The 27,851-nt window shown below is 39.1% G+C and overlaps 1 protein-coding gene across 1 annotated transcript; it reads right to left on the bottom strand.

Moving 5' to 3' along the window:
* Positions 1-374: 374 nt before the first annotated feature.
* On the bottom strand, positions 375-27,851 carry TNFRSF11B (TNF receptor superfamily member 11b). The gene is made up of 5 exons (XM_025993377.2): positions 27,699-27,851; positions 9,290-9,659; positions 5,323-5,514; positions 3,381-3,605; positions 375-1,575 (listed from the first exon to the last, which is right to left on the bottom strand). Exons 1-5 carry the CDS (start codon positions 27,726-27,728, stop codon positions 1,187-1,189), a joined length of 1,206 nt encoding a protein of 401 aa, XP_025849162.2. The 5' UTR covers positions 27,729-27,851; the 3' UTR covers positions 375-1,186.

Below are 27,851 nucleotides of genomic sequence, written 5' to 3'. Positions count from 1 at the left end.
GGAGAGCACCATCATTCAACCCAATATCCCACCCTTCCAATTATTCTGTTAAACTAAGTAGTGCCAGTTTCCCTTACTTGCAATTAAGAAAACCTAGTTTGGTGTCTCAGTGCTAGCCGTGGCAGTTGTAAGTGGTTTGCACCACCTATATGCTAAGCTTGACTTCAGAAATTCTCTAATTTCAATGTGGTAAGTTTCTTTGGAACTTCTTGAAAATACAAGTTTCTGCCCTCTTCCCCAGCTTCTCAATAAATCGGTCCAGGAATCTGCATTTTTAACAATTTTCAGGTGGTCCTGATGATAAAAAACAAGGAAAATTGTGAAAGCTCAGACCCATTAGTGTCCCATTCAAATAAAAGCAAGAGGAAAAGCAATGAAAAATAATTTGAAAACTTTAATGATGTTTAGATAGTAAAAACATAAAATCTTTTAAATAAAGTACATTCAATTTCTCAGAGCATCTAATATTCAGATAATTTATACTTCATACACTTTCCAACATTAAACAATTGACTATATAATGCATTTTCTATAAAATGATATTACAGCTTATACAGGTAAAAGTATATTACAAAAACACTCCACACAGGAAGGATGGCCGTACCTATTAAGAGATGCTATAAACTTTCCATTAAAAAATATATTTTATCTCTCATTTGTCATAATAATAAACAGAACATATATTTTTCTTTCTAAAATTGTCTTATACAATTTCCCTTTAGGATGATAATATGTACAAACCTTATATCTGAATGAATATAAATAGAAATACTGTAATAGTGTTACAGATATATTAGTAACTTTTACAGAAAAAAAATAGGGCTTTCTAATAAAAGCCTCTAGCACAGCTGAAATCTCAAAGCTATTTAAGTTAGACATTCCCATATTTAGTAAGGCACAATGGAATCTAGTTTCTTATTTCCAGTTGAATTACTGCGAGCAGTAATAAGAGAAAATATAGTCAGTAGATACTGGACCAGATCTATCAGTTGGATAAACTTTTTTGGGGAGACGTTAGTTCTTTCTCCACACCATTGTTTCCTTTTGTGCCCTGTGGCCAGATCTAGTCCTTGGTGATGAGAAAGAAATCACTGTACCCCCCGCCCCCAACAAGTGCCTGAGAAATAGTTTACTCATTCATTGGATCTGGTCTATTATGAGGACATAGCCCAGTGACCATTTCCAGTTATAAGCAGCTTATTTTTACTGATTGGACCTGGTTCCCTATCATTTCTAAAAATAGCTTCTGATATAATCTGTACATGGTGAAGCTGTGAAGGAACCTGATGGTCTTCTTTAGGCTCTGAGTGACAGTTTTGGGGAAGTGGTATGGCTTCAAGTGCTTCAGAGCATGCATTAAGCCCTTCAAGGTGTCTTGGTCACCATTTTTTATTCTCCACAGGCTGAGCAGCTTCAGAATCTGCTCATTTGATTTGCATGTCTTCATCGTCTTCTCAATGTCTTCTGTGGTGACTTTCTTCCCCGGTAAGCTTTCCATCAAGCTGCGGAGCTGCTCGAAGGTAAGGTTTGTGTAGCCAATGTGCCGCTGTACGCTGTTCTCACACAGGTCAATATCTGCATAAAGCAAAAGCCCAAAAAGATGTTCACATAACGTATATTCTATAGCCACCAGCACAAAACTATCATGAGGCTGAAGGAGGTTCTCCTAGAATTTCATAAATTTATTTTAAGGATAACCTTCTCTTTCCTTTTTTTTTTTTTTTTGAGAGGGAAGGGAGGCCTAAGTGATGCTAGTTATTTGTGAGAAATGAATTGAATATTATTTTGTGGTAAAGGGTAATATGCTTTATGTATTCTAGGCATCCAACAAAGCTTTGTAAAAAGCCCTAATTTTGGAAATGAACAATAGAAAACTATAGACACATCACTCTCAGTTTTCTAAGAAAAATTGGGAAAATTAAAACCATAACATTTCAGAAAAATAGAAATAAAGCATTTGAGGTAGCCATTTTGTAATATAAACTTGAACTAGTGGATATCTCGTATATACCCCATTTGAAGAGAAAAGGGCTAGTTAAAACCAAGATAATTTATAGCACGAGAGGATAATAACTACAGAGGAGGAGATCTGAAAAACCCAATAAAATGAGGGCAAAGAATGGTAGGATCTATATGGCCTAGAGTATATTTCAGTAATGAGCTGCTACATAAATGTAAGGGAGAGTATCTAACATTCCCATTAATGACATGAGTCATTTACTGTCTGTGAGCCCTAAGGCAAGTCAGTTCATCTTTTTGGGTTGAAATGTCCTCATTTTTAAAATAGAGAATTTGGCCCCTTAAAATTCTAACAGTCTCTGATTCTCTATCCCATCCCCCCCCCGCCTTTTACTTGCTTCAGGGCTAATTATACTTTCAAAGAATACATCTTGTTTGCCAAAATAGAAGAAAACTTTACTCTGCACAAGTGAAAGCATTCAGCTGTCAAAGATCTTAGTCTCCTAAAATAACAGGCCTCAGTTTCAGATGCTTGAGGCTTTTGGGGAAGTATAAAACTCCTCCATCATCTAACTGCAGGTAAATTGCAGATGGGTTTCTCACTGACACTGTCTGCACTATGAAAACCTTCCTCCTTCTTTCTGGCAGGTGCTCCAATGCTAACCGAAGTCCAGATTATTTCCACTGTATATTCTAAAGCTTACAGTCCACACTGGATGAAACTTCCTTTTCCCCTTTGGATTCTTTCCCATCATAACACACACACACACACACACACACACACACGCATACACACACACATTGTTTCTAAAGGAGATTCTTTATAAAACCCTATAACATGAGCGTACTTGGTTTTAACTAACCCTTTTCTCTAAGAAGCTCAAACACTTTACGGACCTCATCTCATTAATCCTCACAACATATGCTATTAAAATGGTAATTTTAAAATAGGTTATGTTGTGAGGATTAATGAGAGGACATCTGTAAGACACTTGGAGGCTCTCTGGAGAGAACTACCAAATGAATACAAATAAATACAACATAGCTTCTTGGTGGAAATGCAAGATAAGACCCAAAGTGTGTAAAGAACATCTAGGTAGGCCAGAGGGAATGCTAATAAAACTGCTAAGGGATCTAGAGGTGGGATTCCTGAGGTCCTGTATGTGAAATGGACCATCTCTTGGTTTAGAGTGTTCAATACACTTTAAAAAGCATTTGGGGGTATGGAGGAGGTGACACTACAACCGTGGATGACCACTCTAGGGATAGCTTCTACACAATCATTTGGTGAAAATATTTTCGTCCAATAATAATTCCCAAAGGGAAACATCATCCACACAACTAAACGGGTACCTAGTCTTCTTAATGATAAATGGGTATCTTTGATTTCTGTTTGATTTGTTTATTTCAGGTTACCATACCTTGGAAGATCTTCTTGACTATATCTTGATCTTTGTTTTGATGTTTCCATAACTTCAGTAGCTGGAAAGTCTGTTCTTGTGAGCTGTGTCGCCGTTTTATCCTCTCTACACTCTCTGCATTTACTCTGGTGCCAGGCAAATTGTCTACCAGGACGCTGAGCCAATTAGGAGTGAACTTTGTAGGAACAGCAAACCTGAAGAATGCCTCCTCACACAAGGTGACATCTAAAGGTAGGAAAACCAAGATTTACTTAGCAACTGGATTCTTGGAAGTCCAGTGGGCAAGACATAAATAAGCCATCACAATAGGGTTTTTCAAAATCTAACGTGTTAAAATGTGAAGTTCGAATAAAATCAACCATCTGTTAGCTGGGTCTTAGTGGCAGGTTGTCAACTCAACTGGGTTTATGTCCTTTCTAATGTCCTTTTAGGGCATTTGGGTGGGGGGAGATTTTAACAAATGTCTAATGAAAATACTGCTGTAAATTAATTGCAGCAAAAATTCTATGACTTTTAGGGCATTTGGGTGGGGGGAGATTTTAACAAATGTCTAATGAAAATACTGCTGTAAATTAATTGCAGCAAAAATTCTATGACTTGAAGTACGCATTAACTTATTTTCATGTAAATATTAAATATCCTGTTAGAGGGTTAGCTAGCATCCACAAGTTACGTCAAGATCTGTGTCAAAACAAATATAATTACTGTCTTTAGAGGAGTGTGAAAAGTAATCTAGAGTAGTATACCATTTTCTGCACACACATAAACACTTAGTTTACCTTTAAGAACAAGGATAGATATAGATGTAAAAACATACATTAAGTGGGAAAATAAACACAAAAAATATGCCACTTAGAAAAAGAGATACAATGGCCTGAGTGTCTGGGTGGAATCTGTTTATCCCAGAGGTTAAGAGTTTGTCTTCGGATTCATCAGACCTGATGAATCTTCTCTGATTCTTCATCACCTATACTGAACTTGAGCAAACTTCACAGTGTATTTGTAAAGATTAAAGCTCATATAGCAAAAGTACCTGGCACACAGTAAGTGCTCAATCAATGATAAAAATAAAATTAAAAATGAATTAAAGAGAATGATAAAGGTCAAAGTCGCTCCTCTTATCACTCCTTCCCTCATTCCATTGTTTGACTAGGAAAGCAGAAAGGCTAAATGGCTGGTCTAAGATTCTGATGACATGGTGAAAAAATGTTGGAACTGGGTTTGAATCTTAAATATCTCCGCCCACAGTCCTATGTTTCATATTCTTCTATGTCATACAAAAAAATGCTTGGGGGGGGGTCAAGCTGGTTAAATGATAAAAGGCAGGTCATCTTCAGTGTGATGCATCCTTGATAGAATGTCTGAGATTAGTCAAGTTGTAGGAATGACACCAACACGGGATACATTCACATAATGAGCTTGGAGCAGTGACCCTTCCTGAATAGAGTTTAGGACAACCCGAGGAACTGATCACTTCAGTGCCATAGAGGTAGTAATACCATAGGTAACAAGCCAGATTTGCATTTTCTGATTTGTTACCAGTCTATGTCATGGTGCTTCTTAGTTGCCGGTTTTTATTCTTAAAACTGATTAAAAATGCATAATTTATTTAAAAAACCTCTAAAATGTTGACTGCTAATTTGAGTTTAGACATAATCTTTGCATCACCCTATTCCTCATGGGTAAGATTTGAGTCAAGTGTGAAAGGGACAAAGTCAAGTTTGGGAGCATGATCATGACAAGGTAAGACCTCTGGAGAGATTTTGACTTGTGGCATTAGCAGCAATGCACAGAACAGTCTTAGCCTGTTAATGTTCAAGAATGAAAAAACATGAGTTTTGCTAAGAAGGTAGTCAGGGGGTCTTGTATTTAATTCAGAGGTAGTAGAAGGTAGAAATTTAAGAAGGTATAATTATTTAAGAAGAGGTAGAAATATAATTACCTATTCCACATTTCTGAGTCGATTCACTGTTTCCAGAGCATACATTGTCATGAGTCGCATTTCCTTTCTGTGTTAGAAGGAGACCAAGTGCACTGCAGTTTGTGTGTTTTCTACAGGGTGCTTTAGATGACGTCTCATTCGAGAAGAACCCATCTGGGCATCTTTTGCAAACTGTATTTCGCTCTGGGGTTCCTACAGAAAATACCAAGCAATTTAGCACCTTCTTCTCAAACACTTGCACAGCAGACATCCTCTTAAGACATTGTGGAAAGACTTCTAACTTGGTTTTTACTTCTACTATTATGTTGCACAAAACTTTAGGCATTTTTCACTTCGTTAGAGAACAAAACCTTTACAGTTAGTAACCCCTTAGGTGGTCTCCCTTCCCTGAAATACAAACACAAATATGTTTTGCTGTGACCTACAAAACACGAAATGAGAGGGAAGGAAAGAGTAAGGGTGTTCATTTGTGCTGCCTGTGCTGAAGCATCCATGAGGCCTTGCTGCCAACCATATTCTTCTCACATTTCTTTCTGGAAAATCATGAAGATAACTGCTGTGTATATCTGCTGTAATATCATTCTTTGAAATTAGTACCCACTGAATGCTAGGTTGTTAAATTCCAGTCGGTGCCTCCTGAAGTTCTGTCTTTCCTGAATCCTAATTTTGAAGCAACTCATAAGTATGCTAACCTTGAGAAGTAAAAATTTACAACATTATAATAAACTTTTGAAGGTGGCAATAAAGTTGATCACTGACTTAAAAGCGTAAGCCTGCAGTTAAGCTACACAGTAAATGGGAGATGATATACCGTTTGCTTAAACTATTGAGTTTTAAAAGAGCACCATCAGTAAAATTTCAGGGAAGGGTGATTGCAAGGGCATTTTATTTCATGGTGGAAAGATACATGATAAGTTTGGAGAACTCGCTAGTTAGAAAAACTTGAACCAGTCAACAACTAAAGATAAATACCTTCAAACCCTTGACTCTATTATGCGTGGCTAGATTATACATTACAGGGTATTTGCATATGAAAATACCTCCATCTAGTGTAAGCTAGTTGAACAGATTCAGACTTCAATATTCAAATGTACTTTTTTCCAGGCCAATTCTGGTTCAGGCGAGATAACAAATACAAAAGGGACAAATGAAAGAAACAGCAAGTTAATAAACTTCATTTATTAAAAATTCAAACCTCCCACCTCATTGTGTCAAAACCAGAGGTAAGAAAGAAGGAAAGAAAGAGCAAAACGATTTGGTTCTAGTTTCAGCTCCTACTTCTTCTAAAGGAATTGATGATGCGTTGACCAGTAAAAATGACAAAGGGCTGGCAGGGGAAAAAAAAAAAAAAGAGGAAGGGGCAAACCACAGGCCTGAAATTTTCATGTGCCATTTCCAGCATTGCAGTGACATCGTATTAGGGAAAACCTTCCATAGAGGTCTAAGTTTTGTTGTTGTTTAATACTTTCTTACTATACCTCTCACCTTAAGTGGGATCCAACTCCACACCAGTTCCTACAATATCATAAGCAGAGGTATTTGGCAAGGACTCCATTGTATTCTTTCATTGCTAACATATTGGGAATCAGTGGACTTGGCCATCTGGATCTAAGTCTCCCTCGGCCAGCTGCCACGTGTTCTGGAAAGCCAATTGCGTAAAGAAGAATCTTATCATTTTTCAGAAGAATTTTATCATTCTTCAGAAGAATCGTATCATTCTTTAGATACCATTCTTCAGAAGAGTCTTATCATTCTTCAGACCCATGGTTTGGGTCTTGCCACATATCCCAATGACAATATCAAAGATACAAGACATTCTTTCAGAATGTAATTTGTAAAGTTCTTTAACAAACAGAATCCAAGAATAATGGAAGGAAAAGTTTCTTAAAATATTTGGGAGGCTTTATATAATGACCTTTCTGAAGAGGACTTCCCTCTTTTATCATTGTTAGAACTTTCTGTAAAAAAAAAAAAAAAAGGTTTATCCATCTAAGTAAATGATTTTGCCTTATTAATGTCAGTGGAAATAAAGGTAAAAGGTATAATCTGACAGGCAAAATGTGAGACACCATAATGGGGAGGGGAGGTCTGCTTTCCAATTGAGGATGTCATCATGCCAGCCGTAAGAAAGGACATAAGAATTACAGGACGCACACACAGAATGGCATAGGTAAAACATGGAAAAGAGATAATCTGACTTCAAAACAACAGCAGCAAGGAATGGTTAATACTTTTTGGAATAACACTACATAGTCCTCCTTCCCTTTGGACTGGAAACCTCTTATTTTCCATGAGGAACTGCTCTGTGGGTTTTTAGGGAGGGAGAGGTAAATAAGCCCCACTGCGGTGCCACAAATAAAATGTGTCTTTTTGTCTAAGTCTTCTGGCTGCCTGCTTGCTTCATTCCACAAACAAATTTTCATGCTGATGTGAGAAAATGCCATTTCCATTATTTTCCAAATTTTTCTAGTTTCCAAGCTATAGAGCCCCTGCTTAATTAATTTTTCTGCATATACAACTTAACTGAATTGAATTAAATGGATTTGGTTTTGTTGGGTGAGCTTTACCCCCTACAATTTGGTTTAGCTTTTGAATCCCAAAGCATCATGCAATAAAAGCTAGGAAGTCTCACCAATTTCTTCATACTCATGATGGAGACATTTTAAGGGACACTCATGCAATTTGCACCTCCTGTAATTATTTTTATACGATTCACAACTTAGGCAACGAAATAGATTTCAACTTTTGAATGTTTCCTTTGTATGCCTTTAAACCTAAAGTATTTGTCATTGAATAATTTAGGCTATGTAGAAGTGGTAGAAAACCACTTCTGAAAGTTAAAATAATTACAAATAATTAGCATCCTCTAAACCAGTAGATCTGAACCAGGGGTGATTTTGGCATCCAGGGGACAACTGGCAATGTCTGGAGATATTTTTGGTCATCACAACTAGGGAAGGAATACTATTGGCATCTAGTGGCTAGAGACCAGGGATGCTGCTAAACATTCTACAATGCACAGGACATCTGTGCATAAAAAGAATTATTCAGCCCCAAATGTCAGTAGCACTGGGGGTGAGATACACTGCTTCATACTGAGTAATCAGAATCTATACTGATTACTACTTCCTCCAGAAAAGTGGGAGAAAAAAGGAAAGGAGAGGAAGTGAATATTCTTAATTTTCCCAAGTCACGAGAGGATACAGACTGCATTGAAGCTTCATGAATGTGGTAGGAAAGAATGTGGGTTGCAGCTTTATAAGATTCAATGCACACTGGCGCTAACCTGTGCTGTTCAAAATGCAAAAAGAGAAAGTACTTTTGTTTGTAGACAAGGACTTACTCTTGGCTTGACATTCTGTTTTGTCTATGATAAAGAATAAGCTCATTTTAGAGATACTGCTGGTCTTTATCCTCATAAACACTCGACTCCCATGCCAAGGGAAGAACTAACTTCATTTTTAATAATGAAATGCATTTCCCCGAACCATTCTCATTTTTTACATAATTAATTATAACTGCTTATTGTTAGCACTCCAGAGCCTCATTAATATCAGCCTAATTACTCTCTTGGTATCAATTATAATTTCTGATGTTTGTCAAAAAGCACTGTAGTTTGAAGCTGTCCATGCTGAAGGGAAACACAGAGGTATGTATCAACTATAAACAGTGCGACTCAGAGCATATCCCTTTAAAAAGGAGCATTCCATCACGCATCTCATTAGAGAGCCATTTGCTGCATTTGAGATCTGTCACTAAATTGCCCAGTAGTGGCAAAGTATTCCTCTGAGGAATTGTCCTTTGGCAGCCAGCCAGACACACAGGACATACCTAGCAGGTTCTATTACCTTTGCAATTTGCTATCCTATAATATCACCAGGACACAAAGTGTTCCCTTAAACTTTCAGTACTACCTGACTTTGTATGATCTCATTAATTTTGTCGCATGCTGAAAGCCGATGCGTACCAGCGTGGAGCACTCCAAAGCCAGGGGGACAGCTCCTGTGCTTCAGGCAGAACTCAAGCTCCAGGTAGCGTCCTTCCTCACACTCGCACACACGGTTGTGGGTGCGGTTGCACTCCTGCTTGACATACTGGAGCTCCTTGCACACCGGCCTGCAGTATAGACACTCGTCACTGGTATGCCACAGGTCCGTGTAGTAGTGGTTGGGACAAGGGACACACACAGTCTTCCGCCTTGCTGTGCAGTGCTGTTTCAGAGAAGTGCCAGGAGGACACTTGTCACACATCAGCTGGCGAGAGGTTTCTGGGTCATAATGAAGGTACTTTGGAGGAAAGGTTTCCTGGGTGGTCCATTTAATGGAGATGTCCAGGAACTAGGAGAGAGGGAAACAATGGCATGTTAGCATTGTTAGATAGGGTGGCTCTTCTGTGCAAAAGCATCATTAGACTCAGAAAGTCCCTGACTACCCTCCTGCCTACAGGGCTGCACCACAGAAAGTGAGTTCAGAAGCTGTCATTTTTGCCTCTCGTAGCTTAATCTCAAAGACCAAGATGGGGGTGGCAACACACATTGATTTAAGTAAACCCAGGCTCACAGATAATAGGATGTTTAATCTCCCTGGGTTTCAGGATGTCTAGATGAATGAGTTGGATGAATTAGTAGGCCTCAGAATAGCTATACCAGAAATCTCCTAGACTCCCTGATAAAAATGCGGATTCCTGGGATTCACAACTCTACCCATTCTGATTCCACGGGTGTGGAGCTGGGATTAGAGATTTAAAAAAAACTCCTGCAGTGACACCAGTGCTAGGAGTCCATACTCAATAACTATTCTTTCATTTATTCACTTCACAAATAGCTACTGAGCCCTTAATATGTGCCAAGTTCTGTGCTGGACAATTAGAATGCAGCTGTTGAGTAAAATAGTCAAGAAACCCTCCCTGCTCTGGCAAAGTGTACAGTCCACTGGGGTAGTGGGTAAGAGAATAAATACAGATAAATTACATGTTAGAAGGTAAGTGTTGTACAAAAAAAAAAAAATCAGCAAGTCAAAGAGATTGGAAGTATGGAGGGGGAGGGGGAGAGACTAACATTTAAATGGGGGGGGGGAATCACTGTAGCTATATTTAGGACTACGTATCTCTCTTTCAGTTTTCCCATTCTAAGACTTGATGTATAGTGAAATAAAGAGCTGGTGATGTGTGAAGACTGCATGATTACATCAACAGTCGTCCAGACCATCCATTCATTCATTCAGTCATGCACCAGCCAGGCACTGAACACCTACCAGGAATGCACCAGGAATATGCTAACAGATGAGACATAACCCCTGTCCTCATGAAGCCTGAAGTTCATGGAAAGATTCCTAGAATTTTAAGACTGATATTTCCTCCAGAACATCCTACGGCCCTATCTTGACTCTTACAGGTAAATGGTGACAAGAAAATTAAAGGACCACCTCTTTTCACGTTGGTTGGGAAAAACCTCAGGGAACAGGCAGGGTTTCAAAAGTTTCTATACATAAAATCAGGAATAATCAGGAATAGGTCCAAGAGAGCAGGTGAGAAAATCTCATGGGTGAGGGTGCTGCTTGGGAGGGCAGCTCCACCTGGGTGCTCTATCTCATATTCTAGATCTTCAAGGGAACATGGAAGTAGTTCTTCACACTAATTACCGAAAGCACACTCTCAGAAGACACAGTGTTGTTTGTGTGTAGGGGGTGGTTCATTTGGTTTTTATTGTTTGTTTATGGTACGGGGATCAACATAGACTATTTTCAGGCTTTGGGGAAGTGGCAGACCAAACACAGTAATTTTTTCCAAACTTTTCTTCTTTATAGAACCCAGGAAATTTCACAGGAGCCCCTTGACCTGGGAAAAGCATGCCCAGCTAGGGAAACAACACTCCCTTATGAATTTGGAGTGACAAAGGTAAAGAATGGCCCTTTTCATAAGCATTTGGGCATTTTCATCTAATTAACAACACATTCACTCCTTACTGGAACATGACAAGCATCAAAGCTGACTAGACCTAATATGAGCTGATAAGCCAAAAGAAAAAAAACCCCAGAATATCTCACACTGGGCCATGAACAATCTTCAGACTCTTGTGAGATAAAGGACTCCTACCTAACAAAAAGTGGAATACAATGCAAAATCAGGGCTGCTCTGGGGGCCTTCTCAAGACACTTTCATGACCTGAGGGTTTCTAGGGAAAATAAGTCCTTGAATTTCCCCAGGGACTTTCTATTGGCTCAGACAAAGCTCATCAACACAAGGAGAAAGAAGAAATGGACCAATAGTGGGTGGAAACTCTGTCTTGCTCTGAAGCTTTCAGAAATATGGAATCTATTTATTCATTCAACACACATCTGGTGAGCATCCACTGTGTACCAGGCATTGTAGAATGAACTCAGCATAGAGTGGTGCACAAAAGGCAAGATGGCTGTTGCCTTCAAGGAGTTCACAGTCTAGTGAGGGGGAAGACCGCGAAGAAGTGAAGAAATAAATAATTATATGTTTTGAGGGAAACAGAGCAAGATGGAAAAGCCTTGTAGCTACTTGGTCATTTGAGTAGATGATGCTACCTCTTTCAAGGCCCCTTGTGTGAATTTGGCTTAGATATTCCTAAAATCTTCAATGTTAGGGAATGAAGTTTTCCCAGTGCAACTTGCAGACACATGGAAGCAAGGAGAAATGCTTTTTTTCTCTCGCTGTTCACCTTTGATTTTCTGAAAGACTGTTTTTACAGGTTATGTCACTTTAAAGAGCTTTGTCTCTGAGGTGCAAAGGAACACCTTTGTCTTGTGTGCTACAACTGAGTGAGCCCCATCTTGGTAGAACTAGAATTCCTAAGACTTTCTCCAGCCTGATTCCCCATCAATCCCCCTTTCTCATTTCAACATGACTTAGTTGTGCCCATTTACTCATCAGCTGACTCTTTTCTCCCTTATCAAGAAATGATAGGATGGGATGGGAACCTCCACCCCCAGTGCTTGTGTTTCTCACTAGAAGGAGCCACATAAATTGAAGATCTGTCCAAGAAAGCTGATGCAATTTATATTTTTCTAGGCAACTGGACATGACACTGTTGGTTTCCAGGAACCATGCATAAGAAATTAGTTGCCATTTCTTCAAAATACAGGGAAGTTGAGGTGAAAGGAATCCACAGAGACATAAATAAATAAGGTTGATTTAAGGATTAGAGGGCAATTATACTAGTGAAGGTAATTTCTCCAAGGCCACAGCATTGGGATTATCATATATATTTTTGCAAATCAGAAGGCCTTGAGGAACTGCAAAATAACTTGTTTTTAGTAACTTCTGTTGGGCCTCTGTGTTTTATTTGAAAATTTTCCACTATGGTAAAAAGACAGAACTGTGTGGCCAAAACTGGATGGTGAGGTCTTAATCTCTGGTTAGCCCTAATTCCCGCACAGAATTTCTGGAACCAGTTACTGGACAGAGGATGGGCAAGATCAATGGAGCTCTTCATGTCAGTCCTGTCCCTTACTTTCTTCAGCATTTCCTGGAAAAGCAATGAAAAAGATGCCATAGAAGGACACATGATCTTAACATTGGCTCCATCTCCTTTTTCTCTTTATTTTTTCTTTCTTCCTCCTCCCATTTCTTATGCATACACCCTTTGGGGTAGACCATTTTTGCTTGAGGGAATCTGGGACTCCTCCAATTTAGTGCTTCCATCTAGTTTTCCTGAAGCCCTGGTGCCTCTTTCCTTGAAAGGTCACTTAAAGTGCCATGTCTAATAGCTTAGTTCTTCTCCTTGCCCTTCCATTTTTCATGGTGGACAGAGGTTAAAGAATGTTCTATGTCAGCCCAACCATCTTTTCTCATCTATCAAATATTAGTAAGGGTGGTGGTGAGTGGTGAGTGAATCATTTGTTCTTTAAAGTCCTTTCTAGCTACCATTATAATATTCTGTGGTTTGACAGCATTTAATTAGCTAATGGCCTTGGAAACAAATCTCTTGCTTTAACTCCCTACTTCTTGCTCCACTGTTTTATTTGTGAAACCACTTTGGATCTCAGAACCCCCCTTTCCAATCTCCACTTTTCACATTCACCCATGTCTACTACTCCTTTTTGTAGAACCAACAACTGATGCCCCAGTACCCTGACTTCTCAGCCATCCCTTGTCTTCTGACATGCCATCTTTCATCTGCTCTTACCATGAAGTTGGTACTTCACAAAAGCCAATTGCATGTTTGTTGCTGAATCTGTTATGCTAGTTTTATCTCTGTATCTGTATATGCTATGGTTGTAACTATCCTTAGGTAATTCAGTCAAATATTATGCAAATCAATCAACAGGGGTGTGAAAAAAAATTACTTTTCTAGGAAAAATGCTTTGGGAATGACTTGATAAAGATGAGCCACAAAGAAGCAAAAACAATCTATTATAGAATCTGGAGTAGCTGGGACACCTGGGTGGCTCAGCAGTTTAGTGCCTGCCTTTAGCTCAGGGCGTATTCCTGGTATCCCAGATCCAGTCCCACATCAGGCTCCCTGCATGAAGCCTGCTTCTCCCTCTCCCTCTGCCTATGTCTCTGCCTCTATCTGTGTGTCTCTCATGAATAAATAAATAAAATCTTTAAAAAAACAAAAGAATTTGGAGTAGCTGAGACAACTGTAAAAACAAAATGGGGTAAACGTCTAGAATACTCAGTTTGTTTCATAAAGGTCTTTAAGGCCAAAATTGAAATGCATGGGCCATATATATTATAAAACAGGGTTTTTTTTTTTTTTTTTTTTTTTTAAAGAAAGATAGCATAGGACTTCAGTTAGCAAACCCAGATTCCAGGAAAAGCCTTGGCCAAATCTCAAATTACAGGTGAATGAATGTTTATTTAAATGTTTTCATTTATAGTATATGTGTATACTTTTTATTATTAATGTTTTAATTGATTTCCTTGTTAATCATCCAACTCTTAGTCCCAATCATACAAAATTTCTAATTAGAATTCTTAATATTTAGGAAGTAGAGTGGTATGGTAATGATATTTGCAGGTAACAAAAAATGGACAATATGAAGATGGAATTCTATTTTGCCTATCCCATTCTAACATACATGCATCAAATCTCTACTCTGTGATAGGCAGTAGAATTAAAAATAACCTTTATAATATTTTGATTTGTACCTAATTAGGATATTATTATTGTTGTTGTTGTTGTTCTACCAGCTACAAAAATGAGTCTTCGAATGAGTAACTAACTGTCCTAGGTCACAGTCATTATTAGTGGAAGCAGAATTCAAACCCAGAGCATGTGCCATATAATACTGTTTTTTGGTCAAATCCTTTAACATTTACCAGATGCTCTCACTTATGCTATAGCCTTCATGCATAGTTTAAAAGTAAGACCTGATGTGCTTATTTTTTCATTTAGGCCCAAGAGCACAGAGTTAGGAGATCATGGAAGATCAACCAAAGCCTTCCTGAAGTCCAGATGAACTGACATTGACTCTTCTTTGTACTGAGACTAGCACTTACTGGTCCAAGCCACCGAGATAGAAATTTCTCAAATGGTGATTTGACTAGAACACTCTACTGGTCTATGTTTCATCCTAAAGGCCAAGTGAAGAATACACTTTCTCTAACAAGTTTATTTTTACATTATGCAATGCAGCAAATTCCATACTACTGGGCTTGCTCTCTGGTATACAGAACCATGAGTGACCCAGTGGGTTTCTGTTTATGGAAAATTCATTAAAAGGAGCCCACGCACAGCCTGAAATAACTACTTGGTTTGGGAGTTCCTTTTGTGATCTCTCGTCATGATCTTTGCCACAGAGAACTATTTGGGGACTATCCAGAGTTAGCTAAAGTTCTGGTCAGTTTAGAAACCATGCCGTTTTACAGTTCATTTTAGCCAAGAAGGGAGACATTCAGGACACATATCATGGTGAATTTCCTATAGATCTCTTGCAGTATAAACTATAAAGCTTATTTTTTTAAAAAACTATTTTCCTATGAAGTTTAGTGTATTTGATTTTCTATAGTTTTACAGTGTAATAGCCCATTCTCTTTTTCCTCCATTGCTTAAATAATTCATTTATTCAATCAACAAACGCTTCCTGAAACAATTACTATGCTGTAGAAATACCTCTAAATGATGGAGTTGAATAAATTAATGTTCCTGTTTCATAGGAACATTCATCTAAAAGCTCAGCCTGATATAAAATACTCATAAATCACTGCAAATCAATTGGAAGCAGAAGAGAGAAGAAAGAAGATCAAAAGACTCAGCAGAGAAACAGGTCAGAAATTATAAGGGACTGAAGTTAGGCACTGATAAGGGAGGAGAAGGAATAGATATGATATGTTGACTGATTGCATGGAGAAGATGCCCTAGAAAAAGCGACTGAAGAACATACCCATGAATTTGAACTATTAGGTATGTAGTATTGTCATTAATTACTGATGCCAGGAGAAAAAGACAGTTATGGAGAAAGAAAATGAATATACCTTGGGACATCTTCCACCTATGAGACTCAAAGTGATATCTACTAGATAACTGGATATATGTATTGGGAATTTAGGAGACAAAGGCAGCTAAAGACACAGGTTTCAGGGTTAAGAGCACATAAATGGCTCTATGAGCAGAAAGGTCAGATGGCCTACGGATATTGCATATAAGCATAAAAGGACAAAAAGAATGGAATTCTTTTTGCAAGAATTTGGAATTTATATGCAAGATGGGATGAAAAAAGAGAAGGTAAAAAAGGAATTTCACAGTGTTTTGAAAAGAATGCTAAATGGATAACTTAACAAATTCTAAAAAGTATGTATCTTGGCCATTAGATCAATGTTAATTAAGAAGAGCACTTTTATTTTTAAAGATTTTATTTATTTATTCATGAGAGACAGAGACACAGGCAGAAGGAGAAGCAGCCTCCATGCAGGGAGCCCAACATGGGACTCGATCCTGGGTCTCCAGAATCACACCCCAGGCTGAAGGCGGCGCTAAACCACTGAGCCACCTGGGCTGCCCAAGAAGAGCACTTTTAGCTGGGAACTTACATTTAGACTATGAATACCAAGCTTCCAACTCAGTGTGACCACCAGGTTTAGTAACCTTGAGCCACTATCTCACCTCTAAAATGAGAATAAACCTTATTTTAACTATCCCTGTACAACTGTTGTATTTCAAATGAATAAAAGAAGGTACACAAATAAACTTGGTAAAGAGTAAGCTCCCAGACAAGTAGGAGGCATTATTACATATACTAATTATACAGAAGGTGGGAAATGGGAGATATTTTGAACCAGACGTTTCAGAAGACATTTTGAAATTTCCTGTGCAGTAGGAAGTTAACACACCTATGATGTGTCGGAAGTTGACTATCTACCCTATTCTTAATTATCTCTAGAAAAAGTGATTTTTAAAAAAATTAGTTTCAGTATCTTCCCAACTGGTATCATTTTCTTGGTCTATTTCAAATATTTTCAAGGCAATTTCATGGATTTGCTTAGGGGGACCAGATAGAAAAGAATTTGTTTCCATACTCCTTATATGCTTAACCATGGTATCTTACACATATCAAGTATTCAATATATCTCATTTAATTTTATTCAGTTCAGTAGGCACATTGAATGCTTACTGTGTGTAATTAGGATTACTGGTGATGATGTGTGCACACAAATACCCAACATGTAAATTTGCAAGAACAAGCAAAAAATCTGCAATTTTCTCATCTGTAAAATGATACTGATAACACAATGTGCCTCTAGGAAACATTTTTTTAAAGTACCTTTCGTCTCCCATGGCATTTTGCAGGTACTGTCTATTTGCATTTAGCTTCCATTTTAAATGCGAATGTAGAAAAAAAGCGGGTAGTTCATTTGAGAGGTTTATCTGCTGCTGCCAGTTCCCCACCTAAGGGTCTCCCACTGCTTAATAATTTTCACAATAGCCAGCTGTATGGCTGAGGATTATGTCTCTAAGTAAGAAGTAAGAGCAAATGAATTAAATCTGTTCATCTATACAGAACTGATTTGCTGCCAACAGCTAATACTAGGCAAACGGGAAAGGAAACACGAAGAATTATGATTTGTTAGATGAATCGCTGAGCCAGATTCTACACTCTTTTGCGTCCTTTGGGGCTGAAGAACTGTCTCAGGTAAACTTCAACTTTCAATGCAATTTTTTGTTCCCTTCAGAAGTTTCCTTTAGCTGTTTGAAACCTTTTAAGTTAATTAGCAGTAAATTGTTTATGTTTGGAATCAACCAGAATTATCAGGACAGATTTGCTTGTGATGCTTCTGGCACTTTGGAGGAGTTTTACAGACAGCTGAGTTTGATAGATTCACAAGTGAAAAGAAAAAATCTGAAACAAAAGAACTAGCAATACAGGTACACTTAAGACTTTCCCAGGAAGATATGTAGAAATCTCACATGTTTGGCTTCTGTTAATCACCAGATTTGAGATTGAATATTAATTCTGAAAAGTTCAACTCAACCGCAGAGCTGGTTGCAATTTTCTCTATAATTATGTCCATTCAGGTCCATTTAATAAGCATTACTTAAGAGTATTTCACCTGCTGTCCTTGGCATTTGGGGCTGACAACTGGCAGTACATTTTAGTATGTTGATCATTTTGAACACCAATTTTTAAAATTCCTTTTTATTTCTGTAGTGCTTTTCTTTGAAGATAATACATTACTCACATTTTATTAATCTCTTCTGGTTGTTAATGATCTGGATTGAGGTCCAATCAACATGTAGTTAAGGGCAGCTGGTGAGAAAAAGTTAGGCTCGAGAAGCTGTAGTGATTATAAAATGGAACAGAAACTACAAGTAGAAATGGAACAAAATAGGGCATGAGTTAAACATGGAGGGATTTACTGTGCGCCTCCAACACGTGAAATTCTAGGAGCCCCAGGTGATACAGGAATAATATTAGCTTAGTGCATTATATTATGATATAGCAGGCTCTATACTAAGCCCTTTCTTCACATGCTATTAACATCCATCCCCTTTGCCAATCTCTGAGGAGATATGATGATCCCTATTTTATGGACAAAGAAATAGCCTCTCACAGAACTTTAGTGATGTGTCAAAGGTCACAGGGCCAGTACACATGTGAGCTGGGATTCAATCCAATCCTGTTTAAATCTAAGCCCTTTAACAAGTGGCTCTTGCCTCTGGGAACTTGCAGTCTTACAAAGGAGACAGGCATAGAAGTAATCAATCAACTACAACACAACATAAAGTTCAATAAGATCTACCTTGTACCTATGCATCTTATCTATGTATCCATCTTGTCTGTCTTTCTATCCAGCCAGCCATCTATCCTGCTGAATAAATTCTTCTCCTTCTCTTGTCCTAAAATACGATAGTTTCCACAACCTCTCTGGACAATGGTGCTATGAAACTGAGACGTACTTTAATTTTTTATTTACTTGCCACAGAGAGAGAGAAAGAGAGCTCACACACAAGCACAGGGAGCAGGAAGCTTGATACAGGACTCGATCCCAAGACTCTGGGATCATGACCTGAGCCAGAGGCAGGCACTTAACTGACTGAGCCACCCCAGCACCTGAGAGGTACTTTATACTAAGCAGTAGCTTCTTGGTAATGTGCCCTCTTGAAGTGCTCTCCCTCCTTTTCCACCTTACTCTTCTTTCACTCGCTCCTCATTCCCTAGGATTGTAGTTTCTAGTAAAGTACTAAAATGTATGTTTGCCTCAAGCTGTGTTTCCTAAGGCATCTGGGCTTTTAACTCATGTCAGTAAGGAGGTCAAGGCATTTAATTTTAAAAGAAAAAAACATGGTGACCCTCCCCACCCCTCCGAGCTGAAAAAGGATGGAAAATACATTGAATCAGTTGTCCCAAGGATTTGAGGCTCAGGGGCTTCAGCTGGGGTTCTTTTAACCTCAGCAGAGATCACTGGGTGTGAAGGCACCCATAGAAGCTTGGCTCTAACTTATAGATATTTTGTGTCCCACTGGACTCAGCTACTAGATGTAAGTTCTTATAGGACAAACAAACTCAGCTAAGTCACCTTAGGAAAAATTACTTCACTTCTCTGGACCTCAGTTTCTTTGTCTATGAAATAGATACTAATCTCCACATCAGAGCCTTTCTATGCAAATTAAGTGAAATCCTGTGTGTGACTTTCATATACAAAACATATTCTAAGTATCATTAGTGTCTTTCTATTGTAGGATTTCCTTCCTCGGCTGGACTTCAATGGGTCATCCTGATGCAAGATGGCAGTGAACCTGTATGAAGGAAGGGTCAGTCGGAAGCAATGAAGAGAAAAAACATGATCCTTGTTTTCTTACTCTCACATAATAGGGTGTCTGATTTAAAGTCTACTGTTAGGTATCTGTTGATCCTTCCATTTGTAGCCCAGCTAAGCTTTTACATAATTTTAGTTCCCTAAATTTTGAATTTTTAGCATTAGAAGAAAGAAGAAGTCCTTCTCATGAACACCCTTAACAATATCTTCGATACAGAAGGAGTTTCAACTGATAATCTAAAATAGTAGGTTTAGGGGCACCTGGGTGGGTGGTTTAGTGGTTGAGCATCTGCCTTTGGCTCAGGGCAAGATCCCGGGATCCTGAGATCGAGTTCTACTTCGGGCTCCCCACAGGAAGCCTGCTTCTCCCTCTGCCTCGGTCTCTTCCTCTCTCTCTCTCTATGTGTGTCTCTCATGAATAAATAAATAAAATCTTTTTTAAAAACCCTATAAAATCACAGGTTTAAACACTGGTGATTTTAAATGCTCCTTGAAGTTCCTGCCGCTCAATGAGCTGATATACTTGGGGTCTGGCTACTGTGTCCATCAGGACAGGCTGGGTTTTATGCTGTGCTAAGAAACAACTTCAAAATCTCAGTGGCTTAAATATAACAAAGGTTTGTTTCTCACTCATGCTATATTCCTAGTGCATCCACTAAAACCTATTAGCATTGTCCTTTGTCCAGGATCTAAGATGAGAAAGCCACCAATATCTAGAATATGGCTGGTTCACTGTGGAGGAGGGAAAGAAAAAAAAAGTTGGAGAAGGGGGTCATAGGTCCTCAGTTAAGTATTCTTTTGTGGAGTGACATATCATTTTAACGCTCGAGTCGGTGGCTGGCAGTGTTTGCATCCTCTCCCCACCCTCCACCCTCACCAGAAGACTGGAAAGCACAGTCTTATCATGCTTCGAGAAAGGAGGACTGAGAACAATTTACAAGCAGCCCTAACAACTACATCCTTGATCAAAAAACATCAGTCATACTTTCTCGAGGACCTTTATTTTAGCACAATCCAGTTGATTTTCTCTTCTTTTTACTCAATAATAAAAGAAGGGACTGGGGTCACCTGAATGACTCGGTCCATAGAGCCTGTGACTCTTGATCTCAGGGTTGTGGGTTCGAGCCCCATGTTGGGTGTAGAGATTACTTAAAAATAAAATCTTAAAAAAAAAAAAAGAAAAGGACAGAATACAGAATGTATGGGAGCAGAGATTTATGTCTATCAGCCTGATGTAGTCCTCAAGGGAAATATTTAACCTATTACCATGCTTACTCTGCCCAAAGGTTTGACATTTATTCCAAAGAGCCATGTGTAGTTGTCAAGTACTTCCTTGTGAAGACAAATGCAAAGAAAATTCTGCAATGAGTCTAAGGAGATTGCTAGCAACCAAAATTATACCTCTTTAGTAAGTCCTGAGGGAATGTCTTGGATCTGGCTTCTGGCTAAATGGAATATGAAAAATACCCACATTAACAACTTCTCTGCATACTAGCTAACGACAAGAAAGACTTGTTTCCAAATGAGAAAATGTTTTATGGTTTAAAAGAATAATCTGTGATCTTAAAACAAATAAGTCTCACTGCTTAAAAGGAGGTGACATTTCAAAAGCTGCTTCCTCTGGGATCTCACTGACTTAAACAGAATTTCTTATATGAGAAACCAGTTGGGCAGAAGAAAAATGGCAACTGCAACAAAATAGATTTTTTTTTTACGATTTTATTTATTTATTCATGAGAGACATAGGCAGTGGGAGAAGAGACATAGGCAGTGGGAGAAGCAGGTTCCCCATAGGGAGCCTGATGCGGAAATGGATCCTGGGACTCAGGGATCATGACCTGAGCCAAAGGTGGACACTCAACCACTGAACCACCAGGCGCCCCAACAAAATAGATTTTTTTAAAAAACATTCCTTTACGATTATTTTTTTCATAAATAAGTCCTTTTGGTTTTTGCATGTTCGGTGTATTAGTGTATCTTCAATTTGTTATTTTAATGACAAAAGCTTAAAACTAAGGCAGACCTCCTGCATATCACCTGATCCATACCCCTATTATTTATTTATTTTTATGATTATGGTTTTTAATTCTAGTATAATTAATATCCAGTGTTATATTCATTTGAGGTGTACAGTATAATGATCCAACAGTTTTTAGAGATGGTAAAGTTAAAATCTCACATTGCTGGCATCACCAGCCGGACTGCAGACTAAGACAGAACTTTGCTTCCTGCCACTGGAGTGATCTTACTGTCACTATGTCCAGTTGAATTCCTAAATTACTTTGTTTCTTTTTTCTTTTTTTTTTTTTTTTTTGGTGGTGGTGTTATTGCAAATTGATGGTAGGAGGAACTTTTTAAAGAATAGGTTCCTGATAACCGTATTTTCTAAGAATAAAAGAAATCACTTTTTGAACAAGAAAGTACCATTACATGGGAAGGAAATTGAGGTTTTTTGAATCAAAGACCAGGGGAGAAAACTGAATTTACCAAGGCAGTCAGAAAGTTTAGATGAATTACGGTCTCGTTTTAAATCTAAATCCATCTTGACACCCATTTTCCTATTTTATAGTTGATTATTTAAGAAGTCCCGATGGAAAATGCTTCCAAGATATGGACTAAATTGAAGTGAAAATCCTAAGGCTCTTCTTTTTATTTTTATAGACAATGCTTCAACGAAATTAAACAAGGTCTTCACAGTATTAAAACATCATTTTAGAGAGGCAAATTTTTAAAAAATCAAAATAAGAAAGTAATAAATGAAGACCATTAGGAGCACATTCCTTTTTTTTTTTTTTTTTTTTTTTTTTTTTTAGAAGGGCTTTAGGAAGGACATTTCATTTCCTCCTGCATCGCCTACCCATAACGGTCTGGCTGATATAGGTATTTCTCAGAAATTGGGGTGAAAACAACGTGCCCAGGCCATACCTGGGAAGTTATGCCACCTTTAGTTGGGAGAAACCATTTTGGTGTGTCTGCATACTGTTCTGGCCTTCGGGGCGTTAATTTAGAGAGGCCAGGTAAATGTGAGACCGAGTGGGGACCACAGAGCTTCGTACCTAATGTGTTGTAATACTATTCTTATCCCTTACAACTGTCTAAAAGAATTCTTTTTTTAGACTTTCTATGCTAGTCACCCCAAAATATTCTGTGGTAGTGAGTTCCAAAAACTAATTACATGTCACATAAAAATACTGTCCTTGTATCTATTTCAAGTTGGCCATACCTCAGTCTTTCTTCTTGCACAGATAGTTTACAGATGTTGCTAGGATTTCCGATTCACTAGTTCCTGCTATTATGGGTTGCTCAGTTTTATTTTGATTTTTGTTTTCTTTTCTAAACATGGCTGCTATTACTGCTCATATTTGCATTTTGTTTACTGGACTATCAGTATCACAAATGTGCTCTGGGGCTGCTTGCCTCTCTCCTCTCTCACCATGTGCAATCACCTTTCCCTACTGCTTTAAAAACCTACTGTATAATGATGACCAGATTTTTATCTTCAGCCTGGGCTTCTCCTATACTCTGAAACCTTGAATCCAAATGTCTATTTGACTTCTCCATTGGCGTGTTTTACAAACATGTAAACTTGATCAAACCAAAAATGAATACCTGATGCCCAAACCAACCAAATGGGTAATGACAAAGTGGGTTCAGCTGAGCTTAGGTAGGACCTCCACGAGTCACTATATGAATCTAGTTCATCTCTGTTGCTCACTTAAGAATGGGTCTTCATGAAGATATTGATACGAACCTTCACAGTAGAAATGTACAAATATTGGCACCTGGCCTAAAATATTGGTCAGGTGGATAGGGTGTCATACTTAATATTTTGAAAGAGATGAAAGCCAACATTAGAATGTTAAATCTCTGGCAGTAAGGAGAACTTTAGCAAGGTTTGTTTGCCATTTCAGAAAAGCACAGTACGGAAGCCAACACTGATCATGGTTCTGAACCCCAGCACATCAAATGGGTTTTGGCCTTTGTTCCTAGCGGTCTGTTCATGGAAATTTCACATAAAGATGCTAACATGTCACTGCCTCATGATGTCTTACAGTGAAGCTTATTTTATTATTAGCTACTTTCCTTTTATTTCTCCTTTATAGTATAGTTATGCTAGTATATTGACTTTAAAAATTATGTATGTAGGTAAAATATATGCACTCTAAATTTTGTTTCAGGAGAGCAAGAGAGTTGTTACAAAGGATTTATTTTCAACGTGCATGAAAAAAGTGATATGATTGAGAATTACTGCCCTTCAGGGCAAAACATACAGATATACTGATAATTTTGGCATTTTTGCTCCATGGTAGCAACATAAGGGGCAGCCAGGCATCATTAGTCAAGGCTTTGAATAATGCAAACATAAATTTTTATAAAATTACTCTTTCTCTGCAATCTATTTCCCAGTTCCCTCTTTTTGACTACAAAGGAGAAACTCGGGCTTAAAAAAATGCTAGTGGTTAATGAGATGCTGAAGGAAATAACACTTTTCAGAAAAAAACTTTCAGAATAGGGAATATGCAGGCAGGGGGGCTGAGGGTTGCTCAGGGCAAAACCCAGCAGGCAGGTTAGTGGATAGGAGAGCTAGACTAGTTGAGTGTGTGTTTAGTGCCCCTTTGATAGACACTGCCATAGCTCTCCTTCTAGAACCAAGTGGATAAAACATCTGGCACAGAGGGACACCTGGGTGGCTCAGTGGTTGAGCATCTACCTTTGGTTCAGGTGATCCCAGGGTCCTGGGATAGAGTCTCGCATCGGGCTCCCTGCAGGGAGCTTGCTTCTCCTTCTGCCTATGTCTCTGCCTCTCTCTCTCTCTGTCTCTCATGAATGAATAAATAAAATCTTAAAAAAAAAATCTGGCACAGAATGCTTTCTTCCCCAGTCGATGGAATTTGACAACTGTGGTTTAAGACTAAGAAATAAAATTAAAGATCAGATTGGAACTGGGAGACTGTGCTGATGGGTGCTAGGGGCAGGGATCAGGACTGTTTGGGACTGAAGATACATCAGATTCTCCTACAACCTTCAGAGTGATTTTTCTCTTAAAATAAGTAAAGAAGCCAATAAATAAAAAGGAGACAAATACTCTCAATCATTGGGTGAGGGGGAAGGAAACCAAAATAAACAACAAAACAAACCAGGAAAGGCATTATTCTGATGGATGGACAGATCAGGCAATAGTCCTGAGAAAAACATCATCTACCTCCCCACAACCCCTTCAGCCCCACGCTCCACCCCAAGTCTTATCACCCTGACATGAATTGGGAGCTTAACTCTGAGAAGGCCATTGGATGGTTCGGGCACTACACAGTGGGAAATTTCACTCACCAGTTAAAATCGAGGCCTAGGCCAGGATGCTCCCAGAGTACCTGAGCACCCATGAATGGAATGGCCTCTGCTTGACACATTAGTGAGCATTCCAGAGAGCCCCGTGACTGTGACTGTGGCAGGAGTCTTGGTGGCCATGCCCCTGCACTGCTTGCCTAAGGCCATATCCTCTGATCTCCTAGAAACAATCTAGAATTCTACTTTGCCACATGATTTTACTTTCTCCCACTTCTTAGGTTCAGGACACCTGGATTTTATCTGCAACAATAGAAACATTCTAGTCCTCCTTCAAGGTAGTAGGTACTGGCCTCCTCTCCCTCCTCTGAGCATCATCAGCTTTTCATTTACAAAATTCACTTGGGTCTAGATTTACCTACAGTGATCTGTGAGCAGACTGCTAGAAGCTACTGGTAACAGGCAGCAGGAGATTTATGTAGTTATCTTGCATGTGTGCATAACATTCTCTCTATTTTACAGAAAACAAAAACACAAGAAAGATGTAACTTGCCCACGGTCACTTGTCACGTAGATGGTACTGCTGGACTTGAATTTTGGCCCAACTGCACTGCAGCTTCCTTTATAAGGACCTGGAGGGCGAATCTTTTATACACCCAGGACACCCAGCTCTTGCCCTTTTGTTATTCTCATTAGACAGAAAGTTGATATTCCAATGTCTACCTCTTCCATTTGACTGTGAGGCTCATGGAAGTAGGCATGGTGTCCATCCTGTTTTCCACTCTGTCCCTAGTCTCTGGGCCTGCCTGCCTCAAAGGACAAATTCCTCTAATACTTCTACTTCTTACAGTTGCACCAAGGTGCTTATGAAAGGGCATCTGGACTCCTTGTGCATAAGTACAAAGTGTCCGTCTCCAATCATTTATCAAATAAAGTCAATCTCAGAAACTGCAGAAAGGGAAAGGGAAGTCTTCTTCATTGAAAGAATTCACTAGGTTCAAAGCACATAGAAAGTCTTCTCCTTTGATAATGTTGTTTCATCCACAATTAGTTTTATCTACATACGTATCTGTCTCCCTAGATAGACTACATATCAAAACGTTCATTTACTTCTTGCTTAGGAACACTTATGATTAGGTACATACATTATTGAAGGGAAATTCTGAGATTTAGAAGTCCCTTGGTCATACGTTTATTATTAATTAAATCTGACAATACAAAGGACAAGTAAGACTAATGTCCCCATATTAATAGCAGAGTTATGTAAACTAGCAAAACACTAGAATGGTTACATTAATTGTGGTACATCCATACAATGGAATACCATACAATGAAAATGAATGAACTATTGTACAACCAATGGCAAAAAATGATCGCATAAATGGAACTTAAGTGAAAGTAGCCAGACACAGAAAAGTGACGAAGCCATTATGTAAAGTCCAAATACAAAAAGCTTATCTATGATGTTAGAAGTCAGAATATTGATTACTCCGATTACAGACATAGTAGTGACCCAGATAAAGCCCAGGTTGCTTCTGGGGTGCTGGTAGTGTTGTATTTCTTGATCTGGGTGCTAGCTCACAAGCGTTCACTTTGAGAAATTTTATTAGGCACTTATGGAGTTGTGCAATTCTCTGTGTATGTTATGCTTTAATAAAGGTTTACTTTTTAAAAAGTTCTACTTAGTATCTGTACTGGTGGAGTTATTTTATATACTATATGTAAGATCTTAGCGGTAGCTCAGATTCTCATTTGTGCACTCCTGTCTAACCTACATTTTCTTTAGTGACTTTGCTATTTATTTCCTTATTTATGCTTGTGTATCCTGGGAACTAATTGGAAGACTTCCTTGCCTACTACTCACTATTTGTGGGCTGGATGTTGAAACTCAAGCATTTACTCCAACATGTTCAAAACACATATGTGGCTTAAATATGGGTTTTCCTATCCTGTTGTGAATGTCTCATTCACATCTTACAGTATTCAACACTCTAGTGCATACAGAATAATCCACAAACAAATCTTATTAGCTTGATTGGCCAAAACTCTAAATTCAAAAAAAAAAAAAAAAAAAAGTAAGCTAAGTCACAAAAACTCCTCTCTTTCTTTCCAAACAGCACTTTAAAAACATCCTGTAGCCCTATTTAGTGCCGAACTTCAATTATTTAAATCTATTTTGGAACATAATCGGCATCAGCCCACCAGTATCTTCCACGTTATATTGAAGTTGAGAACTGGAATAAACCATTTCAATAATAAAATTGTATTAGAATGTTAAATTGCACAGCCATGAGATCTATATATGCATGTGTAGGCAGGCATTAGTGTGCATGATCTTTTTCTCTGGTGCCACTTATGCAAAATTTCCCCTAACGTTTGCTTAAGTGGGGTTGTGTGTGGGGGGGGGGCGGGTGATGAGCCTCAGGGTGCATCACATCATGTTCACCGTATCCAAACTTTATCCTGGCTGTCATAGTGTTCAAAGGCCTGGCATCTGCTTCTACGCGACCCCTTTATCTACGTCCATATTTAAAACGATAAATTAATCCTCGCGGGGGTAGTGCTAGTAATAATATGCAACTAACTAAGCAAAAACTCCTTGAGGGCGGCGGATCATCTGCAAAGAAAGTTAAGGAAGGAACGTGGATGCACATCGTATTCCAGCGGAGTCCCCGTGGTCTAGCTAGAGCTCCTCCCCGGACTGCACGGCCCAGCAGAAGTCCCCCGGGCAAAGGGCCCCCCGAGCGGCGCGCGAGGAGCTCCGCGAGGGGGCCCCGGTTGCATCCTGCCCGCGCAGCGCCGCGCCCCGCGCGCTCCGGGGAGCGGGTCCCCGCGGCGGGGGCCGGAGGCGGCGGGCGGGGACTTACCAGGAGCGCGCAGCAGAGCAGCGGCCTCATCGCGGCCCGGGGCACGGCGTGGGGCGCGGGGCGCGGGGCGCGGGGCGCGGGGCGGCGGCGGCGGCGGCGGGGCGAGCGCTCCGGGGCGTCTCCGCAGCCCGCGCGCTCATCACCTTATATACA

Source organism: Vulpes vulpes, chromosome 13, assembly GCF_048418805.1.
Source record: "Vulpes vulpes isolate BD-2025 chromosome 13, VulVul3, whole genome shotgun sequence".
NCBI classification, from domain to species: Eukaryota; Metazoa; Chordata; class Mammalia; order Carnivora; family Canidae; genus Vulpes; species Vulpes vulpes.
Note: the sequence above shows the minus strand (reverse complement) of the source record. Positions and strands in the feature narration are given on the sequence as shown.

Excerpts from the sequence above, each read along its gene's own strand:
- TNFRSF11B (XM_025993377.2), bottom strand. The coding sequence starts at position 27,728 with ATGAGGCCGCTGCTCTGCTGCGCGCTCCTG. Across the intron at positions 5,515-9,289 it reads CTTTGGAGTGCTCCACGCTG|GAACCCCAGAGCGAAATACA; the intron begins GTACGCATCGGC and ends TATTTTCTGTAG. Across the intron at positions 3,606-5,322 it reads GACTCAGAAATGTGGAATAG|ATGTCACCTTGTGTGAGGAG; the intron begins GTAATTATATTT and ends TCCTACCTTTAG.